Source organism: Pituophis catenifer, unplaced genomic scaffold, assembly GCF_029215685.1.
Source record: "Pituophis catenifer annectens isolate HBS135680 unplaced genomic scaffold, rPitCat1.0.hap2 SCAF_4, whole genome shotgun sequence".
NCBI lineage: Eukaryota > Metazoa > Chordata > Lepidosauria > Squamata > Colubridae > Pituophis > Pituophis catenifer.
In genome coordinates, this window is record NW_027256884.1 from 119,597,241 (window position 1) to 119,616,539 (window position 19,299).

Sequence of the window (19,299 nt, forward strand, 5' to 3'; positions counted from 1 at the left end):
AAGGAACAAGGGCCGACTCAGGAGTAAAGCCACAGGTGGATGGTGAACGGCCCGTCCCACAGGGAATAAAGAGGAGCGAAGGGAAGGGGAGTTTGCAGGAGACAATTAGTTCAATTCATGAGGGTGAAGATCTGTTCCTGACTTCTTGCCAAATAATATCTGCTACAACGTGGCATTTAGAAGATATCGGCCTGGCAACTCTCCAAGCCTGATAAAGGTCTGTAGCTGTGAAATCTCATGAAAGACTGTTTGCCGGGACCTTGCTGGAATGGAATTCCCTTTAACCTAAATAAAAGAGGTTGTATCGGGACGAGGGGTCTGCTTCATGATCTTGGGAGGCCTAGGTCAGAACCCCTGAATGTCAAATAATGTAATGGCAAGTGTTTAAAGACACAAAAACAACTTAGTGCAAATAAATGGATGGAAACTAGTCAAGGAGAGAAAGCAACCTGGAATTAAGGAGAAACTTCCTAACAGTGAGGACAATTAACCAGTGGAACGGCTTTGTAGGTGCTTCATCACTTAAGAAAAGACTGAACAGACACCTGTCTGAAATGGTATAAGGCAGGGGTGAAATGTAAAACGTGTTACTACTGGTTCTGTGGGAGTGGCTTGGTGGGGGGGTTAATGTGACTGGGTGGGCGTGGCCAACTTTTTTTTTTTTTAACTTTTCAAAGCATTTTTTCTAATGCTTTGAAAAGCCTCTGCCAATCAGGCAACTCAGCTGGGATTGTCAGAGAGGCATTTTTAAAAATGCTTTGAAAAGCCTCTCTACCGATCAGGCATCTCAGCTGGGATCGTCAGAGACTTTTCAAAGCATTTTTGTTACCACCTCTTCGGCCAAGAGGTTGCAGAAAAAAATGCTTTGAAAGCCTCTGACGATCCCAGCTGAGCCGTGCGATCATCACAGGCTTTTTTTTTTTACTTTTAAAAGCATTTTTTCGTCAGAAGAGGTTGTAGAAAAAATGCTTTTAAAAGTAAAAAAAAAAAAAAGCCTCTGATGATCGTGCGACTCAGCTGAGCATGGTGGGGGGGCACAGGGATTTTTGCTACCGAACCACCCGCCGCCATCGCTACCGGATCAGGCGATCCGGTCCAAACTGGGAGCATTTCACGCCTGGTATAAGGTGTCCTGCTTGAGCAGAGGGTTGGACTAGATCTCCAAGATATCTTCCAACTCTGTTCTGATTGATAGATTAAACACAGGTTCCACTGAGTTTTATCGCAAGGTATCAGAGGAATTTCAGAGCCCGTTTTGTATCTGTCATCTTCTGAAAAATCTCATCTATAATTTCATGCCTGGCGCTTCAGAGATGTGCATCCTCTCTCGTTGTTAACTATTTATATTTTATCCACTGATGAAGCAGTGAAAGTGATAACAAGGATGTAGACTTCAGGCAACTGTTGCAAAATTCAAAGATTTTACAACTGTTTGTGCCAGTGGTGGAAGTCAATCTTTTTTTACTACTGGTTCTGTGGGTGTGGTGTGGCGGGTGTGGCAGGGGAAGGATACTGCAAAATCTCCATTGACTCCCCACTCCAGAGGAAGGATACTGCAAAATCCCCATTCCCTCCCCACTCCTGGGGGAAGGATATTGCAAAATCTCCATTCCCACCCCACTCTGGGGCCAGCCAAGAGGCAGTATTTGCCAGTTCTCTGAACTACTCAAAATTTCTGCTACCGGTTCTCCAGAACCTGTCAGAACCTGCTGAATAGTTTGTGCCTTTTTCTGCTTTGGACACACACACACACACACACACACACACACACACACACACAAACCACCCTATCGCTGGAGACAATGCCCCTTTTTTTTTGCCGCTTGACAGAACTCTAGAGCCGAGCGAACACGTCCCATCAAATCTGATTTTTCTTTTGGGCTTCAAAGACTATTATGATCACTTTGTAATTGACTATTATGGAATGGCCTGTCCCCTTATTTAACACATGACAAATGGCAGCACGCACGGCGTCATTGGTTTGCCCTCCGCTGTAATTGCCGTAATTGCAATGGCTTTGTCAAGAGAGAACCTCTAATAAACTACAGTGACCTAAAGTGTCATTAGAAAGTGAGCAAGCAAGGGCCAGGTTCATTTTCAAAACTCTGCTAGCAGCCAAACAACAGGGATGAAAAAAGGTTTGAAAGATCAAAGGTGTCCGGTGCTGGCTGGGGCCTCTTGTCAATGTGTGCTGTCAAACATAGATTGCCATAGATTGAGCCCAATTATGTCGAGGTTGTTTCGCTCTCCTGTCCTCTTAAAAAGCGTTAAAAGCTGGCATAGCCTTCTTCAAATCCAGCACACATTTCCTAAAAAGCTGGCGCGGGCTTGACCAAATTGCATCTCTAAATCGCAACTCATTTTTCACAACCAAATACAGCATCTATAATTGAGCCAACAACAACAGCAATAGCACCAGCACTTAGACTTATATACTGCTTCACAGTGTTTTACAGCCCTCCTCTCTCTAAGCGGTTTACAGAGTCAGCCTATTGGCTCCAACAATCTGGGCCCTCATTTTACCCACCTCGGAAGGATGGAAGGCTGAGTCAACCTTGAGCAGATTCAAATTCCTGGCAGTGGGCAGAGTCAGCCTGCAATATCGCATTCTAACCACTGCGCCACTACGCTGATTCTTACAAAAGTGGGACCTACCCAGTGGTGAAATCTGAACCGGTTTGCTGGCCACACATGTGCACTGCACACCAAACGTGTGCTGTGTGCACATGCGTGCCAAGCATGAGCTGTGCACGCACATGCGCAGTACACGCCAAAAGGAGGCTTGGGAAGCTAAGTAGAACAGCGAGGGGGGGATCAGCTGTGCTGCGTGATTTAGCTTAACTTTCTAGCAAAGCTAAATCGCGTGGCACAGCTGATTGTCGGAAATACTGGTTCGGAAGAACCAGTAGCTTTTTTTAACTACCGGTTCGCCCAAACTGGTAATTTTTATCACTACTGGTTCGTCCGAACCAGAGCGAACCAGTAGCATTTCACCCCTGGATCTACTGCTTATAACACCTCCCTGCCCCTGAATTTCCCAATTTCTTTAAAGCTGGAAGAGATCCCTAAACTTTTAAAAATAAAAATAAGTGGGGTTTTCTATGGGCTGGGGGTGGAAAGAGAAACAGACTACCAAAGAGATAAAGGTAAAAGTTTCTGCTATCCAGTTGTGTCCAACTCTAGGGGGGCGATGCTCATCTCTGTTTCCTAACTGAGGGACCCAGAGTTTTCCAAAGATGCTTCTGTGGCCAATATGACTATACCTTCCCACTAAAGTGGCATCTATTTATCTACTTGCATTTGCATGCTTTCGAACAGTTAAATTGGCAGGAGCTGGGCCGAGGATGGGTCTTGAACCTGGGCTGTCAGCTTTCAGGGTCTTTTAACTACTCTATCTATCTATCTATCTATCTATCTATCTATCTATCTATCTATCATCTATCTATCTATCTATCTATCTATCTATCTATCTATCTATCTATCCATCCATCCATCCATCCATCCATCCATCCATCCATCCATCTATCTATCTATCTATCTATCTATCTATCTATCTATCTCTACCTATATCTATAGTCCTATCTCTCTCTCTCTCTCTCTGTCTATCCATCCATCCATCCATCCATCCATCCATCCATCCATCCATCCATCCATCATCTTTCTCTTTCTCTGTATGTATATGTGTGTGTGTGTGTGTGTGTGTGTGTGTGTGTATACCTATACCTATAGTGCTATACCTCTATCTATCTATCTATCTATCTATCTATCTATCTATCTATCTATCTATCTATCTATCTATCTATCTATCTCAGGGGTGAAATCCAGCAGGTTCTGACAGGTTCTGGAGAACTGGTAGTGGAAATTTTGAGTATTCGGAGAATCAGCAAACACCACCTCTGGCTAGCCCCAGAGTGGGGTGGGAATGGGGATTTTGCAGTATCCTTCTCCTGGAGTGGGTGGGGATGGAGATTTTGCCATGCGCACCAAGCCACGCCCACAGAACCGGTAGTAAAAAAAATTGTATTTCACCACTGATCTATCTATCATAATCCAAGCAAAACTGTATACTTACTCTGATGCCAGTTATGTTGCCCTTTCCTTTAATCCTCACTACCCTATTCAGTGCTTCGGCAGTTGGTCATACTTAGTTAATCTTGTTTGGGCTCTAGAAGCACAGCCTGGATGGAACGGGTGTGGAGACCGTGAGGAAATGAACCAGACTGACTGGGAAATTAAGAAATCTATCCCAGAAGAGCAGCTACCAATCACTTCTATATGGTTGAGAAGAAAACTAGATGAACATATCCTTGGAGTCAACAACAGAAGTCATCAACTTCAACTTGGGGTTGACTTCACTTTTTATCCAATCAATTCATGACTGACTCAGGGGACCTGGAGTGCCTGGCTGTGATATTCAGGCAGGCTGGAAGAGAAGGAGAGACACCTTTGGAGTGTGTCTGAGCTATTCTATTCTTCCCTTTTACTGGTGATATCATTACCGAAGCCCCAAATCATCACTTCAGCTACTGCAATTCTCAGGTCTTCCGGCTTTCTGAGAAGTATATTTGTCATATCAATTGCTCTAGGATCTTCAGTGTCAATAAATTCCAGGAAATGCAGTCTACAGTAGCAATCATCATTGCAAGGACATTTTTATTAGATTCTCTTTGCTACAAAAAGGCCATTTGTTCTATATGGCTGATCTCAGGTGTGCTGTCCAGAATAGCAACGTACAGTAATAGCTGAGTGATTTCACATCTACGGCTACAATCTTCCGTTGGACATTTGTCGCCATTAATGTGGTGTGGTCTCATTTTTTTAGCCCTGCAAGCAGTGGTGGGATTCAGCCGGTTCGGTCCAGATCGCGCAAACTGGTAGCGGCGATTATGGGAGGCTCCGTCTACCTGCCTGGACCTAATGTGCAACTACTGCGCATGCATAGAGCGCGCACGCTCTCACATTTGCAAACCAGTAGGGAAGGTAAGTGAATCCCACCTCTGCCTGCAAGGTAGTCTAGCCAAGAAGCACAACTAGGTGTACTAATTCTCTTTTTATTGTAAGGTTATGTTAAGCAGAATCCTGGTTGAGCAGGGGAGAAAACCTCCAAGGTCTGTTCCAGTTCTGTTATTCTGAATCTTACAAGCCTGAAAGTATTTCTCTCCTCCTTTCCTTTTGCTCTCTGGAGAACAAGGGAGGAGCCCCCCTCAGATGTTCTCATTCCATCCCTCTTCCTATGAGCTGAGACAACTTTCACAAGCCCGTTGTCCGATTTGCAGCTCTCCATCCGGTCTCCCAAGGCCATTCCCAAATACTATTATACATGATAAAAGTTTCTTCCCCCCCATCGAAGTAGTCGAGTGTATAGATTTCTTGAGCAGTGACTCTTCTTAGATGCTCCTGGAGTAAAGTATCAAACTCAAGAAATTTTAAGAAACCTTCAATCGCTTGTCCTATACATTTAAAATGATTTAAAATACCATCTAGGCTAGATTTTGGATAGTAAATGTTGTCACAATAGCCACCAGCCTTTCAGAACGTTTTACCAGCAAAGAAACTCTTGATGCAACCTTGTCTGGACACCATCTCCTCTCTCTTTGTGTTAAATTTATGTTTTAACACAAAAATAGTTTGTTGCGAAAGCGGCTGCCTGTGAAGGCCTCTGGATTGAGGCTGAAAGATGAAAACGGAAACAGTATGCTCCATCCCATAATTGGGTAACTAGGTTGACCTGATAGACCAGTGCCACTGGAGAAAAAACACTCCATCTTTCCTTTCCTTTCCTTTCCTTTCCTTTCCTTTCCTTTCCTTTCCTTTCCTTTCCTTTCCTTTCCTTTCCTTTCCTTTCCTTTCCTTCCTTTCCTCTCCTCCCCTCTTTTACTTCCTTTCCTTTCCTCTTTCCCTTTCCTCTCCTCCCTCTTCTCTTTTCTTTCCTTTCCTTTCCTTCCTTTCCTCTCCTCCCCTCTCTTTTACTTCTTTTCCTTTCCTCCCCCCTCTTTTACTTCCTTTCCTTTCCTTTCCTTTCTTTCCTTTTTCTTTCCTTTTTTCCTCTCCTCCCTTCTCTTGTATTTCCTCCTTTCCTTTCCTTTCCTTTCCTTTCCTTTCCTTTCCTTTCCTTTCCTTTCCTTTCCTTTCCTTTCCTTTCCTTTCCTTTCCTTTCCTTTCCTTTCCTCTTTCCCTTTTCTCTCCTCCCTCTCCTCTGTGATTTGTTGTCTTCTCATGGCATAGAAGATTTGTAGGAAGAATCTCCCACTTCTTTGTTTCTTGTAGAACCTGATGTGTTCTGGCTGGAACATAAAGGTTGGAAAAATATGTAAATAAACCAGCATGCGACGTTCTAGATTTTTGAATTCGTAAGCCATGACCTCTTCAGTTGTCACCATTTGGAGTAGAAGAACCTTAAGGAGCAGGAGGAATAACCACAAACAAGAAACTGGTTAGATAAGGGAAACCTGAGTCCAAAGTAGAAATGTAATTTGAGAAAACTTCTCAGACTTGATGTTCCCCAGGTCTCTTGTAGATAAAAGGCATGGATGGAAGAAGCACTTCCAGTTTTGCAAGCTCCTATTACTCTAACCTTATAGTAAAAGGATTAGTAGTCATAACTTTGGTTTCCTAGTCTGGTCTACTTCAAAGGGCTGACACCTTTAGGGATTTCATGCCGTAAAGTATCAGACAGAAACTTCTATTTTTCTTTCTCTTTTGGGAGAAGGAAAATTGTCACTTGTTGTGGTCCAGGCAGTGCAAGAAAGTGCTCTGGTGCGTCCACAATCCAGCTAGACTTCAGGTACAACAGCAGCTGCTTGTTCTGCCTTCACCACCACTTTTCTTCATTCTTCGCTTTTCTGCCGGAACGAGCATGGCCACCTCCACTTTAGAAGGAGATCTGGATGCTTACGGTAGCCATAAAGTCACCTGGAAGATCAGTCATCTCACCATCACTCGCCCGCTTGCAGGGGCTGGGAACCTGGCAGTCAATATTGTTTCTGTGTGTCTGACCGCAACTTGTTCCTGGTTTGATAGAAAAGCTTCCTTTTTCTGAACGTTGCACTAAGAGAGGTGCTTCCTCCCCCCCTCCCCCACTTCACTCAAGGCTGCTGTACTGTGCCAGCTGTAGTGGCTCTCAAGGCGTCGCTGAAGGGATAAATAAGCAGGTTGGTAGCAGGGCTTGGCTGAAGGAAGATGGGTTTTAAGAGGCCTAATTGGTCCCCGCTGCTACCTCCTCCCTGTTCTCTTCATGTGAGCCAGAGGAGCACCCAGTAACTTGTTCCTTGGTCCCTTTCATTGCATGCTTTGCCATGATTTCCTCTTACACACATTATATATACGGTATTTTTTTTCCTTTCATCCTCATTTTGTGCCGCAATCATTCTCTTAGGGGTGTTTTTTTTCCCTCTCTCATCTGCATCTTCTTTCACTTCATTGTTCTTCCAAGCATCCTTTTTCATTTTTCCCCATTAGCGTAACTCCACATTCGTCAGCAACGCAATTCTTTTCATTTTGCTACGAGCTGCTTCGGCATTCTCTTTCCTCATGGCCATTGCCATTCGTTCGGTCAGAAGATTAATCTGCCTCCTAATACTTTTTTTTTCTTATACAGGCTCGTATTTTCCATCCCAGCTGTCATTTTACTTTCCCTCTCCTTTCTTTCAGTCCCTCCCAGTCAACGCCTCTCACCAGCCTTGTGGGCTCATTAATTCTTTCAATCTTTCACCAGAAACAAACAAATCAATCCTGCTTTTAGATTAATTCCTTTGCCCATGTGTATGTGTGTGGAGAGGCTAATACTTAAGGTGCTTATCTGAAATAAAGAGAACTATTACCGGTAAGCAGATACAAACCAAACCAGGGATGGGCTGCTGAGGGTTCTCAGGGGTTTGGGAGAACCTCTAGCTAAAATTCTGTGCAGTTCGGAGAACCCCCAAATCCCACTCCTGGCTGGCCCCGCCCACCCCACCCCGCCCCTCCCAGGAGTCCCCATGTGGCCCGTTTTGGATGCAGGTAAGTGGAGGGCATGCAGGGAGGCTTGGGGAGGGCGAAAAATGGGCCTACCGGAAGTTTGGGAAGGGCAGTTCAGAAGTTCCAGAGGGCCTCCGGAGCCTGGTGAAGCCATTTTCACCCTCCCGGAGGCTCGAGAAAAGCCTCCGGAACCCGGGGAGGGCAAAAGCCCCCCTCCCACCCAGCAATCGGGCAGAGAACCCCATGCTAAAATTTTTGAAGCCCACCCCTGCACCAAACCGTAGTCATGACTATTCATTGCAGGATTCAATCTGGGTCGATTACCGGGACCAGAGATCTAGTCTTCCAAGCTTTCGGACTCGTGCTGCAGCCCATCCTCAGGGAACTTCTCTCTCATCAGAATGTATGGTGAGAGAGAAGTTCCCTGCGGATGGGCTCTAGCATGAGTCCAAAAGCTTGGATGACTATATCTCTGGTCCCGTTGATTGACCCAGATTTGGTCCTGGAACATTATTCTGGGACATGTATATGTAGCCTTCATTCATGACTATCCATTCTTGGACTTCCTAATGGCTCAATTACTTTTTCTGTGGTTTCTGTCAATCCAGAACGAACCCTGAGGCTTCAGGGCTGCCAATAGTTGGGAGGGGGAGGGAAATAGTTAGCTGGGGTTTTGTAGTCAAAATAAAAAGTTTTCCTGTGGGAACCAAGGTCATTCCAACTGAAGGCTGAGAGAGGAGGAGCAAAGTAACCAAGCAACTGGCCAGCACCTCAATTGGACCATGTGACTGATGACTTGGAAAAAGGAGAAAAACTTTCTCTTTTAACTAGGTGAAAACCACAGGAACTTTCAGAGTTGGTTTTCACCAATTGTGCCAATATGATGCATCCAATAATATTGTTCTTTTGAGGAATCTTCCTGCCTCGGAGTTCTGCTTTCTATGGGTGCATTACTTGGAACACTGACAGTTTCATTTTATTCCTGCCGGCCCATCTGCAATCATATTCATGTTTCTTATCAGAAACATTTTCCCCCTGGATGGCTTTCATTCAGAACATTGTACAATGTTGCATCAACCTATAAATTTTTATTTTAATAAGCACTAATCTAATTTGTAATTGCTGACACATATTTTAACACTTTCATTTATAGTTAAACCTGTATCTTTATTCACCAACTTCACTCCACAAGACCAGACTACCTTCATTCCAGTGGTGGGTTGCTCCCGGTTCAGTCCGGTTTTTGTGAACCGGTAGTAGTGGCGGCGAGAGACTCCACCCACCCGCCCGGACATCATCATGGACGATCTGCGCATATGCAGAAGCTTCCCGTTACAAACCAGTAGTAAAGATAAGTGGAACCCACCCCTACTTCATTCTGTTCTATTACATTGGTCTGGTTTCTCTGAGTTTTACAAATACACATCTTTTTGCACTACTCTAGGCTTTCACACTTTTAGAAACATAAAGAAAGTATGGTTCAAAATTAACAAAATTTTTATATTCTCTCATTTCCCGTGCAAAAAAATTCTGCTAAAGGTACGGACAATGCAGGCAGTGCTCAGGTTACAATGGCAGTTGGGATTGGGATTGCCATCTCTGAGTGAATTGATCCTAAAGTGTGATGTCATTGCTTAGTGACATCCTGGGGAGTCCCAGTTGCTGTGGAAACCCCAAGATGTGCAGGTTGTGAAGTGGGAAGGAGTGGGAGTCCCAGGTAAGGAGTATGGGGACAGGGTGGGAGAGGGCTAACTGTCCTGGGTGGCAAAAAGCCCAGGACGAACCCTGCTTTGGCAAATGCGCCCTGCCGAAGCGCGTGGAATGGAGGGGCCATGGCCCATCGGCCAGGGCGAATGAATGGGGGTGTGTCAGCTGGGGAGAAAAGCTAGAGGAGAAACCCTGGGGGAAGAGGCGCAGCCAAGGGTAGGAGCCGAAAAGTCCCATTCCAGGCACAGACACGGGTGGGAAGACATATGACTGAAAAGGAGCACATGTTCCAGTGTGTTCATCTTATGTTACTTGGGGAGTGCATGTGCACAGATGTGGTGGAACTGCTGTTGAGAGAAAGATTGGGATGTGCAGGTGCCAATGAATGGCGGAAGATGAGTTTTAAGTGAGTGGGGCAGGCTAAAGGGAAACTGCATGGGGTGAATGGGGAGATGGTCAAAAGGAGAGAAGATGCCTCTGTTGATGCAGGAGAGAATTGGGTGAGGGGTCTGTGGACAGATTTATAATAGTGGTCCCCAAATTTTTGGGCACAGGGACCGGTTCCATGGACAGAGGTTTTTCCTTATATAAAAAAGATGTTGAGACTCTAGAAAAAGTACAGAGGAGAGCAACCAGGATGATTAGGGGACTGGAGGCTAAAACATATGAAGAACGGTTACAGGAACTGGGTGTGGCTAGTCTAGTGAAGAGAAGGACCAAGGGAGACATGATAGCCATCTTCCAATATTTGAGGGGCTGCCACAGAGAGGAGGGGGTCAAGCTATTTTCCAAAGCACCTGAAGGCCAGACAAGGAATGATGGATGGAAACTGACCAAGGAGAGATTCAACCTAGAAATGGGGAGGAACTTTCTGACAGTGAGAACAATCAACCAATGGAACAAAAGTTGCCTTTGGAAGTTGTGGGAGCTTCATCACCTGAGACTTTCAAGAAGAGATTGGACTGCCATTTGTCAGAAATGGTGTAGGGTCTCCTGATGAGCGGGGGGTTGGATTAGATGACCTATAAGGTCCCTTCCAACTCTGTTAATCTATCTCCGTGGACCAGAGGGGGTGTGGTTTCACATGCTGCCTGCATCCTTCGGATGGGACTTTGCTTGCTTGTGCAGCCAGGTTTCTGGCATGCCACAGCCCGGTGCCGGTCCATGGACTGGGGGTTGGGGACCCCCGATTTAGACAACAGAGGACAGTTAATAGTGAATTTGCAAAGATCTGTCAGTTGGACTTGGAGACAGAAACAAAGAAGTATTCCTTTCTATCTAGAATTCAGCACAAGTAGTCCTCAACTTACAACCACAACTGAGCCCCAAATGTCTGTTGCTAAATGAGACATCTGTTCAGTGAATTTTGCTCCATTTTACAATCTTTCTTCCCGCAGTTGTTAAATGAATCACTGCAGTTGTTTAGTTAGTAAGACGGTTGTTAAGTGAATCGGGCTTCCCGATTGACTTTGCTCGTCAGATGTTTGCAAAAGGGGATCACGTCACCCCAGAGCCCTGCAACCGTCATAAATAGGAGTCAATTGCCAAGTGTCTGACCATCGGGATGTTTGCAATGGTTGTAAGTCTGAAAAACGGTCATAAGTTACTTTTTTCAGCGCTGTCGTAACTTCGCTCACTCAACGAACTGTTGTAAGTCGAGGGCTTCCTGTAGCAGAAGGTATGATGGTGATGAGGTATTACAGAAAAGAATAACAGAGTTGGAAGGGACCTTGGAGGTCTTTTAGTCCAACCTCCTGCTCAAACAGGAGACCTGATGCACAGTAGAGAGAGTGAAGGTGATGCAGTGGACAATGGGTAGGACCAAGAGTAGAGAGATCCAATTCAAGCCCAACCTCAGTCATGGATGTCCACCTTGGGCTTGAATACTGGATGTTCATGGATGTTCACTTTGGTCAAAATCTCTGAGCCCAATTTATACCCAGGTTGACTTATGGGGAAATATAGGAGGAAGGAGCCCTATGCAGATTCCTGAAGAAAAGGTGAAATATAAATCTAATAACTAAAAAAGTAGAACTTTGGTGGTTATTACCCTTGGCAATAGACGGTTACACAATTAGTAGGAAATACAGTAATTTGCTTTAGCTCATCTCTAAATATCCTTTAGCATGACCATCCCACAATGGTAAGAACAAAAAACTTTTAAGAATTGGTATTGGAGTTTGCTTTTTTTTTTTTTTTTTTGATTTGATTTATATGCCGCCCTTCTCCGGAGACTCAGGGCAGCTTACAATGCGTTAAGCAATAGCCTTCATACTTTTGTATATTTTATACAAAGTCAGCTTATTGCCCCCACAATCCGGGTCCTCATTTTACCTACCTTAGAAAGGATGGAAGGCTGAGTCAACCTTGAGCCTTTTTCCTGCCCCACCTTTCCATTTCCAGTTGTGTAATCTTTGGCTGAGCGCCAAAGAATTGAGGCTTTTGAACTTTGGTCCTGCGAGTCCCTTGGACTGCAAGGTGATCAAACCGGTCAGTTCTAGAGGAGATCAACCCTGACTGCTCTTTAGAAGGCGAGATCCTGAAGATGAAACTCAAATACTTTGGCCACCTAATGAGAAGGAAGGTCTCACTGGAGAAGAGCCTAATGCTGGGAAAGATTGAGGGCAAAAGAAGGGGACAACAGAGAACGAGGTGGCTGGATAGAATCACTGAAGCAGTCGGCGTGAGCTTAAATGGACTCTGGGGGATGGTAGAGGACAGGAAGGCCTGGAGGAACATTGTCCATGGGGTCGCAATGGGTCAGACACGACTTTGCAACTAACAACAACAACAACAAAAATCTTTAGAAGGGAAGATAGCACTTTTGTTATTACAGAAACATTTTTCAGCTACTCAAGAATGGATCAGCAAACCTCTCCCAACAGAGCTGCGTTGTAATTTTGATGTAAAAGTAGTTGATCTGCAAAAGATGCCTTTGCAAAATCAGAGGCACCTGGTCAGGTATTCCTGGAAACCTGAAAGCTGGATTCTCAAAGGTGATTTTTTTTTTTTTTTTTTTGAAAAGGCAACTGGACTTTTTTGAGGAAGAAGAAAAAGATGTTTCTCTTCCCATTCAGGAAGCTTCATCAGTTGTACTGGTTGTTGGGGGAGAAGGAAGGACAGGTACTGACAGTTGAAACTAGCTAATTGGGTGGGATGGAAGGATAAGTTCTGACAGGTTGGTGGAGTGGGGAGAGGGAATGGGACGGCTGTGTTTCTTTGCAGTCATCTGGTCTTAACACTCCCTGAGGCTATTTGGGGTTTTATTCTTTACAGTGTTTATTGCAAATTGAGCCATGGTGGTGCAGTAGTTAGAGTCAAGTACTGCAGGCTACTTCTGCTGACTGCCAGCTGCCTGCAATTTGGCAGTTCAAATCTCACCAGGCTCAGGGTTGACTCAGCCTCCCATCCTTCCGAGGTGGGTAAAATTGGGATCCAGATCGTTGGGGGCAATAGACTGACTCTGTAAACCACTTACAGAGGGCTGTAAAAGCACTGTAAAGCGATGCATAAGTCTAAGTGCTATTGCTATCTATGCCCTCAGGGTCACCTGTATCAGAGGTATGGAATCTCCTTGGAACAGCCAAAAGGATTTGCATTATATACTGAAGATAGTTGGTGTCAAAAGTTGGACTAAGAATGAAGACAACGCAGTTGTCTTCAACAAGGCAACTGTTGTGACCCCGACTCCTGAGCCTGTCCTAACAGAGGAAGAGGACTCAGAAGGTGATGGGGAGGAACTGACAAGGCCTCCCTCTCCAGGACCCTCCTTTCTGGCAATGCCTCAGGTTCCATCCGAAGGCCAGGAGGAACAGCCTGGGATGTGCCAGAAGGAAGGCATATCGGAGCACCAATTGATAGGGAGCGAGGATGATGGATCCTGGCTTGATCCCAGGCAGCGTCGGAGGGAGAAGCGTGTGCAGCAACGGAAGAGGCGTGGGAGGGCCAGAGATTGAGCTGAGTCACGGAGCCACACCCCACCAGGAATAAAAGTGGGTGGGATTGCTCTTCAGGTTTTGTGGCGGAAAAGTTAAACCCTGAAAGTCACATTGTGATCTCTGAAATTCAGCTTGGATATATTTTGGACTGAACATTGACTAAACTCTTGTCTCGTGGATAATTTGTTGCTCCTGGAACGGGCTGAAGATAAGTCCTCTTCTGCTTTATGGGAGTGAAAACGGTCTTGGCAGGCATTTGGCAGTTTGCTGCCAAAACCTTGGTCTGCCAAGAATTCTAATCTGTTTACCTAATAAAATACTGGTAGGCGTGCTTGGTATTACGTTTGCCTGTGTGAGGAAGGGGGACAGAACAGCAACTCTGATGTGACCGCAGCACCCAGTTCTTCCCTTTCTGATGAGGATGAAAGAAAAAATCAAAATGAAGAAGAAAAAAAATGTTAAGAGCTAAAGTAGAATGATTTGTGCACGGTCATGTACCTACTTCTCTTCCTTTGCCAGCATTTTCAGAGAGGCCTGCTTGGCGTGATTTGTTCCAAAGTATGCAAGAGCATTCACCAAGGATGGCATGTCTGGGTCCCTCGGCAATTTAAGGAGTTCTTTGTGTAACCTTCCATTTTTACCCTCCAGCGTATCAGCAGGATCCAAACAGGTTTTGTGCTCTTTCTTCGATAAATCCATTTTCTGTGGGTGGAAGGTAGGGAGAAAAAAAAAAAACACCACTTATTTATAACTCTGATATAATTGAATTGATGCAATTCTACAAAAGAACAGGCACAAGGTAACACACACACAGAAACACACACACACCATTTGTAATCATACAGCGTTTATTGTAAATAATAATAGCAATAGAATTGCCTCTAGAAGCAGCAAGCAAGACAAATAGGTAGAAAAGATAATAGCCTAGAGAACACAAAAACAACATATTATACGTGCTCAATGAACCCTGCATCCAAGGCTGTATCCCTGGTTTTTTTTTTTTTTTTAAAAAGCACTCCGTGTATTTGAATCGCTCGCCTTCGAGGCCTTAAAGCAGCACCAAAAAAAAGCTCGAAGGCTGCCAGAGCTGTAAATATTTTCATTAAAATGCTACCTCGAGTTATGCCTTCACCAGAGGCAAAAGCGGAACCGTGCTTTCAAAATTTTCTATAGAGCTAATGTTACCAAACGATGAAAAAAAAAAATATACAAATGCAATACATGAGTGTTAAAGAACAAAAAAAAGGCCCCTTTTAAAAAAAAAGGCCTGCCATAGTTCTATAGAAAAAAAAATGAAAATAAAATCCTGCCACACTACTGATGAAAATGAATGACAAAGTAGAATATTTTAAGAGGCAAAGCGAGGCCTCGAAAAAAACCAACTAAAAAACAGAATTAGATTTTGCCGGTTTCAACAGTAGGGACCAAAGCAACGTTTTTTTTCTCGATTGAAAATCGGTGAGATTTGAAAAGGCTTCATTTTGGCTGGATTCTGCATACATAATGCTGTCCCAGCATTAAAAAAATGCATACATGTGTGGAGAATGTGGTGGAACATCTGGGCCAGATGGTCCCACCTCTAGACTAAGCTCCCTACGTCTTTTTATGCTCATCCTATTTTTTATACATAAATTACTGTTCAGATCCTCCCCTGATTCTCCACTATTGGAAATAAACTCAGGAAAAACTTGACGTTCAAAGCTATTCCTCCCTTGCAGAAATGGAGCAAGTATAACGTTTGCTGTCTTGAATTATTGACCAAAACAATAAAGGCAGGGTATAAAACAAACCAACAAACAAACCATGCAGCTGAATGTTTGGAAGACGATGGAAAAAGTGAGAAAGCAGCAAAGGCAAACAGCAGAAAAGCTATTATTATGGTGGGTTGCACAGTCAGCTAGATGTTTAAGCAGTTGTTTTGATTATTATAAAGAATAAATAATATATAACGTGTATTATATATTAATATTATATATTAAGAAGTTGTGGCTGCTTCACCATTGGAGGTTTTTATGAAGAGACTGGACAGCCACTTGTCTGAAATGGTATAGGGCAGGGGTGGGCAAATGTGGCCCTTTTACAACCTGTGGACTTCAACTCCCAGAATTCCTGAGACAGCCAAGCTTGACTGTCTCAGAAATTCTGGGAGTTGAAGTCCACAGGTTGTAAAAGGGCCACATTTGCCCACCCCTGGTATAGGGCCATGATGGCGAACCTATGGCATGTGTGGCACATGTAGCCATTTCAGTGGGCACGCAAGCTCAGCGGAAGTTGTCAAACGGGCCGTTTTCGGCCTCCAGAGGACCTCTGGGGATGGGGGTGGGGAAGGCTGTTTTCGCCCTCCCCAGACTCCTAGAGAGGCCCTGGAGCCAGGTGAGAAAGAAAATGGCCTACCGGGCCATTGTGTGCCTGGAGCAGGGGGAGCGGGGGTGGGGTCGTGCGTGCATGTGTGAGGGTGGGGCGCATAGAATTATGGGTGTGGGCGCGACCCCAGCCCTTTCCTGGCACGTGATGGTAAAAAGGTTAGCCATCACTGGTATAGGGTTTCTTGCTTGAGCAGGGGAGCTGGACTAGAAGACCTCCAAGATCCCTTCCAACTCTGTTATTCTGTTATGTACAGAGGAAGATCTCATGTTGGCAGGACAAAATGCTGTTGACATGGCTAGATACTAAGCAAATATCATTTAGTTTTAATCATTTATTCTACATACTTTTACACATGCTGATGTTCTGTCCCCGTCTCACACACGCACACCAGCAGTCGACCAAGAGTTAAAATAAATCAGCAGACAAGAATTTCCTTTGATAACAGAATTGGCAGCAACCCAGTGGCTGCTTGCCAAAAGTTTTTACTTACAAAGGGAGGTTTATCTCCTCCCACCGAAACATCAAAGTAAGTCCACAAAAGCCAAAGAATAGTCAAGTCCAGTCCAAAAATCAGTCCAAGCAGAGCATATAACAAAGTTCCAGAAATGCAGAATGACTTGCTAGCTTTCAGTTTTGTCCGTCACAAAGCCTGAATGGCCACCACCCCCATTTATCCCCTGTGGGATGTGGTCCAGTGACTCAGCTTAATCTCTGGCATGCTTCCTTCTCTGATGCGCGCGCTTGTCTTTCCGACGCTGTCGGGGATCCAGCCAAGACTTATCTCCGTCACTGTCTAACTGCGGCTGCTCGGAAGTGCCTGGCCTCTGGCCTATCTCTTGGCCTTCAGAAGACACCTGAGGCACTGCCAGAGAGGACGGTCCTGGAGAGGGAGGCCTTGCCAACTCCTCTCCTTCACTTTCAGAGTCTTCTCCCTCCAATAAGATGGGCTCGAGGGTCGGAGTCATAACAGCTATATTTCTATGACCTATTTTATACCTAGGTTTTAAAAAGAGACTGGACAGTCACTTGTCTGAAATGGTCTAGGGCAGTGATGGCTAACCTTTTTGCTGTCGCATGCCAAAAGTGGGGGGAGCACAGGGGGGTCGTGCGCATGCGTGCCCACACCCATAATTCAATGCCTCCCCCATGCCCCTCCCCTCGCGCATGCATGTTTAACCCCCCGCGCTCCCCCTCTTTTGGCACACGATGGCAAAAAGGTTACCGGTGGGCCTGGTAGGCCCTTTTTTTTTGCCCTCCCCAGGCTCCAGAGGCTTTCTAGGAGCCTGGGGAGGGCGAAAACAGCCTCCCTCACCCTCCGGAGGCCTTCCGGAGGCTGGAAACAGCTCATTTCCCGACTTCCAATGGGCCCGGAAGGCCCGAAATTCAACTGGTCGGCACATGTATATGTGCTGGAGCTGAGCTAGGGCAACACTTGGGTGCCCACCAATATGGCTCCGCGTGCCACCTTTGGCACACATGCCATAGGTTCGCCCTCATGGGTCTAGGGTTTCCTGCTTGAGTAGGGGGGCTGGACTAGAAGACCACCAAGGTCCCTTCCAGCTCGATTCTCTGATATTAATCCACCTATTAAGTCCTTCCCAAGGAACTGGGAGAGGCAGATGTTTGGTGGCGTTAAAAGCTATTGTTGCAGGATGTAGGCTCTTCTAAATAAAACTACTTTTTCAATTGACTGTTGGAGATTTTGTCAATGGTGACAGTGTTCCAATGGTGCCCCAGATGTTTTGCAATTTGCAATCAAAGTACTTATCACTATAGGACACGGTGGCTTAGTGGCTAAGACGCTGAGCTTGTTGATCAAAACGTCGGCAGTTCAGTGGTTCGAATCCCTATGCCGCGTAATGGGGTGAGCTCCCGTTATTTGTCCCAGCTTCTGCCAACCTAGCAGTTTGAAAGCACGTAAAAAATACAAGTAGAAAAATAGGGACCACCTTTGATGGGAAGGTAACAGTGTTCCGTGCGCCTTTGACATTTAGTCATGCCAGCCACATGACCATGGAGACATCTTCAGACAGCGCTGGCTCTTCGGCTTTGAAATGGAGATGAGCATCGCCCCCTAGAGTCGGGAACGACTAGCACATGTGTGCAAGGGGAACTTTACCTTTTTTACCTACTTATCACTATTGGTAGTACTATCTTTGTTTTATTTTTCCACAGTTGTTCTACTTCTATTTGCAGGAATTTGTACTTTGTGATTTTTCTCCAGGTCCTTCCCTTCTTGTCTGCTGTCTCCAGGTACTGCCACATCCAGACTTTTTTTGTCATTCTTATCGACAATTGTTAAGTCTGATTGTTAACCTGAGTGGCAGGTTTCTGTCGGTTTAAATTCCAAAGCCCCAGATCACTTTAACGTCTTCATTTTCTATCACATTCTCCATTTTATGGCCCCCCAATGCTTGCTGGCAGGCAAAGGGTATTTCTTGCAGATCTTCCAATGAACCATTGTTGATACTTTATCATGCTATTGTTTGTAGTGATTATTACTGTTGATCAGGATAATTATTATTAGTTCTTCCGCTTGATTTTTTAATTAAATTCATCTTCAAATTCTTTTATCCAGCCAGCATTTTTATTATCGTCCTTTTGAGCTTTCCCATAGATCAGGGATGGCTAACCTTTTCCGGACCGAGTGCCCAAAACACGCGCAATGCCCCCAAATGCAATGCGTGTGTGCCCCCTGCATGCGCCCTGCCCCCACACATGCACGCCCACATGCACCCTGCCTCCTACACGTGTGCCCCCGCATGCATGTGCAGCCCCCTGCATGCACACATGGCCCACCCTGTGCCCCACTCCCATGCATGTGTGCCCCCATGCATGCATGTGTGCACCCCGCATGTGCCCCACCCCCCACACATGCACGGCAGAGACCCGAAGATCAGCTGGCCGGCGGGAGGAGTGAGCGCATTTGCGCCGGAGCTGAGCTGGGGCGATGTGCCCACAGAAAGGGCACTGCGTGCCACCTCTGGCATGCCTGCCATAGGTTTGCCATCACTGTCATAGATCTTCCAAAACTGAACGGTTTCCTTTTTGTTTGGCTTTCCGTTTTCTGAATTTCTATTGCCATTTACACTTTGGGTAGAATCGCCTCTGGCCTGATTGAAATAGCTGATTTTGCTTCAATTGGATGATTTGTGCCTTACAGCGTTCAATTTTCCCAGACACTGCTGTGATTTTCTGCTTTATGATTTCCAAAGCTTTTTTTATTATTATTATTTTTCTGGTGCTAAGCCAATGTGGGTTCCCCCCCCCCAATTAGGCTTGTCTTGATCCTAACAGTTATTTAATTTTTGCTTTTTTTGTGTGTTCTTTA

General features: G+C 45.3%; 1 protein-coding gene across 1 annotated transcript in view; it reads right to left on the bottom strand.

The window, feature by feature from the left end:
• The window catches only part of DEUP1 (deuterosome assembly protein 1), a 63,356-nt gene that overhangs the window by 14,010 nt on the left and 30,047 nt on the right, over positions 1 to 19,299 (bottom strand). The window contains exon 9 of the mRNA XM_070943673.1: positions 14,104 to 14,303. Within this exon, the coding sequence (XP_070799774.1) occupies positions 14,104 to 14,303 (200 nt within the window). The remainder of the gene's footprint in view (positions 1 to 14,103; positions 14,304 to 19,299) is intronic.